The 8,955-nt window shown below is 47.4% G+C and overlaps 1 protein-coding gene across 2 annotated transcripts in view; it reads left to right on the forward strand.

Moving 5' to 3' along the window:
* Positions 1–8,606, forward strand: part of Syn2 (synapsin II) — a 157,927-nt gene extending 149,321 nt beyond the window's left edge. The window contains exons 11-13 of one of the 2 annotated variants that reach the window (NM_001034020.2): positions 904–964; positions 4,746–4,998; positions 7,703–8,606. In NM_001034020.2, coding sequence (NP_001029192.2) covers positions 904–964; positions 4,746–4,998; positions 7,703–7,838 — 450 coding nt within the window. In that variant the 3' untranslated portion in view covers positions 7,839–8,606. Of the gene's footprint in view, positions 1–903; positions 1,216–4,745; positions 4,999–7,702 lie in introns of those variants that run through there. The other variant, NM_019159.2, reaches the window with a different exon arrangement.
* Positions 8,607–8,955: the final 349 nt, after the last annotated feature.

Raw genomic sequence — 8,955 nt, forward strand, 5'->3', positions numbered from 1 at the left:
CTTGGAGCCTTATCTTCAGGGGTGAGTGTTGAAAGGGAAGTGACTGAAGGCACATTTAGCCCACTTCGAAGCCCTGCTTGGGAAGGCACACTCTGACATCACCATCGGCCCACTTGGCACACTGGCTTTAGAGGATGTTTCCGGCACACTGAAGACAAACTCCTAACGTGAACTGCCTGAAACACAAGTGTGAGACAAACGGAGTCACATGCATCTTTGATCCTGTCAGGACATAATCAGAATCCCAGCTGGGAGGAGAGGAAGCGTAGGAGTGGAGCCATGCCGTCAGGCAGACTACAACTCTGCGATTTGAGACAGCAAAACAACGTGGCCTTGAGCACTTTACCAGTATTAGCATCTTACCCTTGCTCAGGTCCCTCTCTCAGGCAGTACAGTCGGACCCCCTAGTAAACCCTGAACTGAGCCCACCCTACAGTTCATCCCGATTAGAAAGGAGGCATATACAAGCTTACACAGCTACCCCACCCTACCCCAGACCTCATTACCACCCCTCCCTGAGATCCACAGGCAGCCCAGTTGCTTTCCTTTCAGAAGCTGGGTACAGAGTAAGTACAAACCTGAATATTGGGCTATGTGGGGTGACAACAAAGCACAGACTTAAAGTTCCAGATAAAGTAAGTCTTCAGTGAGCAAAATGGAAGAGGCTTGAGGAGGCCTTGGACATCCATCAGTAATTCCAAGCCCCACATTGCCAACTCAAGACCAGCAACAGCCCAGAGACTGAGGGTCCTTGGTGGTCTGCACATGAGGATTTCCTGAGAAATTCCTGAGACCCTGGGACCACAGCGTGGCCTTCCACTGCACTTGTCTTTGGTGTTTGCTTGGAGCTTTGGTTTTATATCTTGTGGTATTTTTTTTGTTGTTGTTATTTTTGTCTTCCAGAGTGGAACACTTAAGGAACCGGACTCCAGCAAGACCCCTCCTCAGCGGCCAGCCCCCCAAGGTTGTTTACAGTATATTCTCGACTGTAATGGCATTGCAGTAGGTCCAAAACAAGTCCAAGCTTCTTAAAGCGATCAGTAGTTAACTTTTCAAAACAGAAAACTTAAGCCAAAAACAAAAAGAAGAGAAAAGAAAGGAAGGCGGGGAGGGGAGCAGCAGATGCTCTGCAGTTCACTGCTGTGTCCTCTCAGTGCTGACTGGACTGTTTCTCCTATGCAGTGTCAGCCCCCTGTCTGGTTGTTTACCCCTCCCTGTTTGTGCTTGTAATGCTTCTCTGTTCTGTGTAACATGTGGTTCCAGGGCTGTTTGTCAACAGTGTACAAAAGAATTGTGCCTCTCTTAAGTCCAGTGTGACTATCTTCTGGGTGGTTTGATAGTGTCTTTAAAGCATCCCACAATGAGGGATGAGATCCTAGCACTGGGGTGGATGGAGAGAGACAGCCACCACAAAGACGGCCCAGCTTCTCTCTCTTCCTCCCTCAGGCTCAGCCTCACCTTCTCGCACTTACCTCCATGAGTGCTTGGGTCTTCATTGAACTGTGTTTAACTTCCTCCCTGCATGACTAGGGTAAATAGATAGCACTTCCAAGAGATTCCCAAGGTCTACTTTTCATAGTTCCACCCAGTGAACTTGAAGGCATCCATCTTTCTCCATTTGCTACAGTCTGGTGCAGTTCGAGTGTATGTGAGTAAGCTGGCTGTGCCTGTAGAGCTCTTGTGTTTTTAGTGACGAAATACAAAGAACCAGCTGCTTCCAGGAATGTGTTCTGTATTTTATACCCCGTGTACCCTTCGTTTTCATTATTAATTAGCTAAAGGTTAAAAAAAAATCAAGGGGCCGCTGATGTGCAATATCTAAGTGATCTCGTGTTTCCCGTGTTGATCTCGGTGCCTGCAGTTGTTTCTTTGTTGTTGCTGTTTCTAAGTTGGCTGTGTGTGCTTCTGTGGAACTGGGCTGCCATGTATTCCTCAAAGTGTGACCTAGAAACAGAGCTGATTCTCCAGCAGTGTTGGACAGAGAATGTAGGGAGTGCCCAATCCCAATAGTCAGATGTTGACCATTTTCCAGGCTTCCTAGCATGAGACCAGATCAAATATGTGTGTCTCCTGCCACCTGAGTGGGTATTCTGCCTACATAGTTTTGGGCTTGACCACTTTAGTTCTCAGCCTTGGCCTCTTTGGAGACCCCAAGCCAGGTAGCTTTCTGGAAAAATCTGTCTGAGATGTAGGTGGTATGTTGGACAGAGGCAGCAGGCCTTGGAGAACTATTGCCAGTGTGTTTGTCCTTCCTTGTGACAAGGAGCCCTGGGCAGATGACCTAGTTGTTAATTAAGCCAGAACTTGAAAGTCAATACCTCAGATTGCCATCTGTGGACAAGGCTGGGAATGGGTTCCAAGTGGCCCTTTCTAGTCCCAGAGCCTATATGGGAGCTCATGTCAGCAGTCTGCCTTTTCGAAGAAATGCTAAGCTGGGTTCTGGACTACCAGGTCTGAGAACTGAGCAGTACTGGTTATAAGTCATTGAGTCAAGGGGCACATGCCCTGGTTTTTCTTTGGTTTCTGGAAAATTGTGACACTCTGGAGCATACAGTATAAGTGTCATCATCTGTGACCCTTCCCTTAGATGAGGATGGTATTCAGTCAGTTGTAAATATATATACACACATATGCATATGCACTTCCAGGTGGATTAAGAATCAGGACCTTAAACACCTCCTGGTTTAAGGAAATGCTAGAAGAGAATACAGGAATTTCCCAAAATGGAGGAATACATTTTTGTTTGTTTGTTTGTTTTTTAAAAATTTTTTTTTGTTCAAGTGATAAGCTGATGGTGGTATTGCTTCTCTGCATGTTATCAGTGTGTTACATCCAGGTGCTTTTCATGTGACATTTGTGAGACACAAATACAAAGTTGCCATTTGAATTCAGTCAGGCTACAGGCCTCTCAGGTGGGGGTTAGAAGCTGATTACAGCTCCCACTGCCACATGCAAGCAGATAGCAGCACCTGACTATCATGTGCCCTCAGGCAGCATGCTAAGGGACAACTCTGTGGCCTGGGGGACACTTTTGTCACAGTGTAGGGTTTCTGTTCAGGTGTTTTGTTCCCATTTCTTTTCCAGTGTTGTTCCCCCTCTTTTGTACTGACCCGGCTGGGAGCCCCTCAGCCATGCTGGAGGTGTGACGAAGCATCTCCCTTTTGTGATTCTCTTGTACAGCTCAATGTGCAATAAAGGAAAAGTTATATCTGTCTTCAGTGTTAAGTTGTAAAGTTTCTGGCTGTTCGATTACCTCTGTACAAGTGGGGAAGCACTCAGGTTTGTGATGCGAGAGGCTGAGCTATCAACTTGAGTTACTTGACCAAAAACAACACAGTAATAATGCTAACAAAGTCATAGTCTTGGTGTCAGGCTTCAGGAGGCAGAAGCTTGTTATCTGATTTGGCTTTGAACTCCTTAAATATGTAGAATTCCTCATACTTTACATATGTATTTTATTTATGTGTAGCATAACTTAATATTAATTGGTGACTGATGATAACGGAGAGCTCATGCGGAATAGAAGGGAAATGAGCTGGTAATCCCAGGTGCGCAGTGGCGTAGACACACTTCGCCCTCTGCAGAGGACATAGGGGTATTCTGCTAAGAACCAGTCTTAGCTGCAGCAGGCCCATGAGCGTAAACTCTAGGGTTGAGGCAAGAAACTAGATTTTTCTAGGTTAATGGGAATCATTTCCACAAGTCAGTGTGTGTCCATGGGGTCTTTTGACTTCAGAGATGTGCAGAATCCTTTTCTGAAAAATATGAACTGATACCACACTTTCTGTCCTTCACCCGCCTAGACAAAGGAGGGCTTTTTTTCTCAACAGGCCATCTATCTGATGGCCCTGTGTCTCACATTGGGTGAGAGGTATGTTGTTATTAAGGGGCTGTTTGCCAGATGGTGCTCACAACATCCCTGGGGGAGACTAAGGTTTGGCTGTCTGGAGAATTTCCTCACACACCTGAGTGGTTTGTCATGCTGCCCCCCCCCCAGGATGGCACTCAGGCAAAGAGTGCCTGGGAAGAAAGGATTGATCCTGGTCGTGGGAGTTAATGCTCCAGTGAAGCCCAGGTGGGATGGCTGTGGCAATAAGGCACCTGCAGGCTTGGAGCAGGATGAAGGGCAGCACCATGGAAACGGTGTCAGGCACTGGTGATCTGGAGGCCCAGAATCTTTTCTGAACAACTTTTTCATCTGTTATCATCTTTAAAACAACTACTATCTTTAAAATACAATGGTAGGACTTTTAGGTGGTTTATGGCCCAGAGAAGCTGGGTGTCTTGCTGAGGGAAGTGTTACTCGTATTTCTTAGGTGTTCTGATTCCCTATTCTCCTGTTTGTCCCCTGCCCTCTCCTGCATCTTGTGTGTACAATATGGGGCTCTTAGGAAGTCTCGGAGCAAGGTGGCTACTTCTGAGGACTTCTGGGAAACAGCAGAGTTCCTCCGGTTTGGAGGCCTTGTGTAAGGAAGTTCTCTCTGTGGGGCTTCCCAATCCTCTGCCCTCTTCCCTGCCTTTCTGACTTCCACTGTGACTAAGTTGTTGGGTCTCTGAGGAGGTACAAACAGTGAGGATGTCTTGTCTAAGGACTCCCTTCACAGCACTCCAGAGCCTTGGGTAGTTACATACAATATTGCATATCCTTTTGGCAATGATCTAAGCACACCGTTTGAGACGTAGATTCTACTAAAGAAACCCTTTGATATGGTTAAATTATGAAGTTTTTCTTGTACTGAACCTAGGGGGCCCTGGGCAACCCCAAGGAATGCAGCCCCCAGGCAAGGTGCTGCCTCCACGTCGGCTCCCCTCGGGACCATCACTGCCACCTTCTTCCTCTTCCTCCTCCTCTTCCTCCTCCTCTTCCTCGGCTCCTCAGAGGCCGGGCGGCCCTACCACCACCCACGGTGATGCATCCTCCAGCAGCAACTCCCTGGCAGAGGCCCAGGCACCTCAGGCTGCTCCACCACAGAAGCCCCAGCCTCACCCACAGCTCAAGTAAGATAACCCAGCAGTTCCTTACCCCCTCTCCTGTCTCCCCTCATGGGCTGTAGGCCTCTGACCTGCAATAGAGCCACCTTCAGGTTGCCACAGATGTTTGAGGATTTTGGGGGTTGAGGATGATGATTTGTGGGTGTGTGTTTGTTTTCTGGTGTGTGTGAGAAGAATGACTAGATTGACTTGGGAGGGGAGGAAAGAGGGAAATTCAGTTTTGCCTCAGGTTAAGGGGGATCTTACATCCACCGCTTTCTTCATAAGGAATTACAGCAGTTGCTGATCCTTTCTGTCTAGCCTTAAACAAACTTAGGGCTCCCACTCTTTTTTTCCATATGCATGTCTCCTAAACTTATAAGCAAACAAACAAAAAAACCTTCAAGTCATTCTTCTTTCTGATCCAAAAATATATAATCAGCTGCCTAGAGGAAAAAGGGGGAAGTAGCTAACCCCATCTCAGTTTCTACCTTCAGCTCTGTGTGTGTGGGTAACAAAAGTGGCACCTAGTAAGAGATCCATTCTCCTGGGCACTCTCATTGTCAGTGTGCAACCCAAAGGTCCCTCCGCAGTGCTGTGCTGCACAGAGAACTGTAGGGAGTACTTGGGAAGCAGTGGTTCTGTCCTTGAAGGGTATCCCAGGTCAGTCTGCTCCCCCAACTCTCCAGAGCCACATGTGCTGGCTTTAGTACCCTCATGCAATCTGTCACCACTCTTGATAGAGATAGCAGCAGCTCCAGGAACATGAGGGCAACCCACCCTGCTGGTAGGTCTAAGGCAGTGGTTCTCAACCTGTGGGGTTTGACCCTTTCAATGACCCTTTCACAGGGTTCACCTAAAACCGCCAGAAAACACTGATTTTTAGCATCCATAACAGTAGCAAAATTACAGTTATGAAATAGCAAGAAAAATAATTTTATGGTTGGGGTCACCACAGTATGAAGGACTGTATTAAAGTCTCACAGCATTAGGAAGGTTGGGAACCACTGCTTTAAAATGATGTACAATAGAGAATCTCCAGGAAGCAGGAGAGGCGCTATGGCCTTTCAGAGTCTAGGTGAGTACCCTCAAGTTGTGCACATAGAAGAAGACTTTGCTCAGAGCCACCCATCTAAATCAGCGATAAAGTCAGGGTTGGGTTTGGGTGTCCAGATGGTCACTTCTCCAGGTCTTCTAGTTGTACACAATGGAAGAGACATGGCCACTCCTAGTCTTCAGCCCAAGCCAGTAGCATTGCTTACGTCTAACTCGCTGTGTCATCTCCTCAGTTCAATAGTTTCTACTTGCTGATTGGGATCATCAGATCTGCTCTGGCCCCAGTATTTAAAAGCAAATCTTTGGGTTGTCATTGCCTCTGGGCTGAAGCTGATGAGCAGAGCCAGGCTCTGATGATGAGCTGGAGGCTTGTACTGGGTGCCCTCTGCTTGTGAGTGCAGAGGTATTCCCAAGAGCCAGCGTGCTAGGACTTGTCACCAGTCCTAATGAAAGGCAGGACATCTGTCCATAGCCCCTGTGGGAGGAGAGAATGACACACAGGTGTGACTTACTTGCACCCAGCATTTAGGAGAGGGATGAAAGTTACAGAGGAGTCCTAGAGCCAGAAATACACAGTGGGAATCAAGAGACAAACCAGGCCACCTGGGAAGCCAAACCTCATGTTTCATTGCGGTGTTGGCTTCCCCCCAGCCCAGCCTTCAGAGTTTTTAAATCACTTGCTTTGGAAAAATAAGGTGTGTGTGTGTGTGTGTGTGTGTGTGTGTGTGTGTGTGTAAGGTGGTTGGGTTTCTTTCATTATAATATTGCTTAACAATCATGGTCTGATAAAGCGTCTCATTTACTCCTATGTACTCTGAACTCCACAAACCGTGTATTAAGGTTCCTCAGAGAAAGACTATAGAGTTGACTGTGATCATATTAAAAACAGGGGCATGAAGACAGAGATAGTTTAAGCCCCAGCACGGAATAAAACAAGGTGTTGTGGCACATGCCTATCATCAATCACTTTAGGAAGAGCCCGTGGGCTTCCACCAGCTACACAGGAAATTCAAGGTCAGCCTGAGCTACATGAGATCCGATCATTAAAAAAAAAAAAAAATGAATGCAAGACCAGGGAATGGAGGCATTAGACTTTGGCGATCAAGCTGAAGGTTCCTTTGAAATAAGAAATAGAAGGAACCAAGAGGACCCAGAGGTCATCATTTTACCAAAATCTTCATGCCACTCTCGAAAAGCCCAAGGCCAGAGTGACACATGGCTTGCCTGAGGCCAGATAAGACTTTGTGGCAGAACCAAGACTCTGAAGTTGAGTCCATCTTGGCAGTGGATGAGAAAGAGGGGCCAAGAGCCCACAAGTGCTGCTGCCTGTTCTATCAAAGGAAAAAGTTGTGAGATGCCTAGATCTGTACTTGGGAGTTGGAGACTTTTATCCTTAAACAAAAGACACAGCCCATTCTCCCTCTTTTCTCCCCTCTCTCTTGCCCTTCTCTCTGGTCTTCACACTGCTCCCACACCTTCCTGTTTCAGTCGCACTGAAGGTGAGGAAGTAGTGAAGGGCTTCCCAATACCTAGCACAGCCCTCCCAGTCATCTGCTACCCTGTTCTCCCTGGGGAGGGAATGGGAAGTTCTTGTTGTATATACCTTCATGTCACAGCCCTTCGCTGCCTCACTAGGAACACCCTCCTCACGTTCTCTCTGGTTTTTATCTTCAAGCAAGTCGCAGTCCCTGACAAATGCGTTCAGCTTCTCTGAGTCCTCCTTCTTCCGGTCTTCAGCCAATGAAGATGAAGCCAAAGCGGAGACCATCCGGAGCTTGAGGAAGTCCTTTGCCAGCCTCTTTTCAGATTAGCTCTTCAGATACACGAGGGCATCCGGCCCAACCAGGAAAGGCATCTAAGACATTCATCAACAGCAGTCCGCCATGTTTGGTGGCAATGTCCCATGACTTGACATGTGTGGCCCCTTCTTCTGTTCCTTTGTGCTCAGTAATTTGTGCAGCCCAGAAATGACCATGTGATGGTCTCAGGGCAGGTGGCTACCCTGAGAAAGACCTGACAGTAGAGGAAAGGGCTGTTTCCCTGTAGTCTTAAGAGCTTTATTCTGAAGTCATCGTTGCTGTGAATTTAGTGGCCTTATTGTGACAGAGCCATCGTGTCTTACTCTTCCCTGTGAAGCCAGGATCTCTGTAACGTAGGACTCCTGGCAGCTTACCTATCTCAGCATATCCTAGTAGTCAGTGCTACCTGTGGGAAATATATTCTTACCTTAGAAGTATTGTTGGCTCTAAGTTTTAGGAGCTTCTCCCCAAAGCTGGGTCTCCTGTGGTCCCTGTTGAAAGCACATTCACCTGACCCTGCACTCCCTAGACTGCTGTGGAGGTCAAGTTCCTTGTGACTGTTTGAAACAAGAGAACAAGGATCCACAGTGTCTCCTTTCTCCCCTCTGGAGAGCAGTTCTGTTGTGTGAGCATCAGTAACCTTGACCTTTCGAAGCTGTACTGTAGAAGAGAATGCATGCCGCTATAACAGCAGTCCACCAACCTTTGTGTTCCTCACCTTATGAATGTCAAGACCTTGGTGTAATAAAAGCAGCAGCTTTAACCAGCATTTGATTCAGCCCTGAGGTTCCCCGCTCTAGGTTGAGCGCATACATGGGTGTGCAGGTGTGTTTGTGACTAGGGAGTTAAAAGTCCAGAAGGGTAAAACTGCCGTTGCTGTGTGTGGGCATGTGACGGCAGGTGCGCACGTCTGTGTTAAGAATGGGCCTGTACCTTGAATATCACATGCTGACGCTCCTGACAGCAGCTCCCCTGTGGATCTGTCTCTTCTAGAACTGTTGACTGCCAACAACTTGGCATTTCTACCCATTTGATTCAATTCGTAGACTCCAGTATGCACAACACCCCTGCTTGTCTGTCAGCCAAGTTAAACCCATCTTTCCATCTTTCATCAAGATCCTCAGCTAAA

The sequence above is a fragment of the Rattus norvegicus genome, chromosome 4, assembly GCF_036323735.1.
Source record: "Rattus norvegicus strain BN/NHsdMcwi chromosome 4, GRCr8, whole genome shotgun sequence".
In the NCBI taxonomy this organism is placed as follows: domain Eukaryota; kingdom Metazoa; phylum Chordata; class Mammalia; order Rodentia; family Muridae; genus Rattus; species Rattus norvegicus.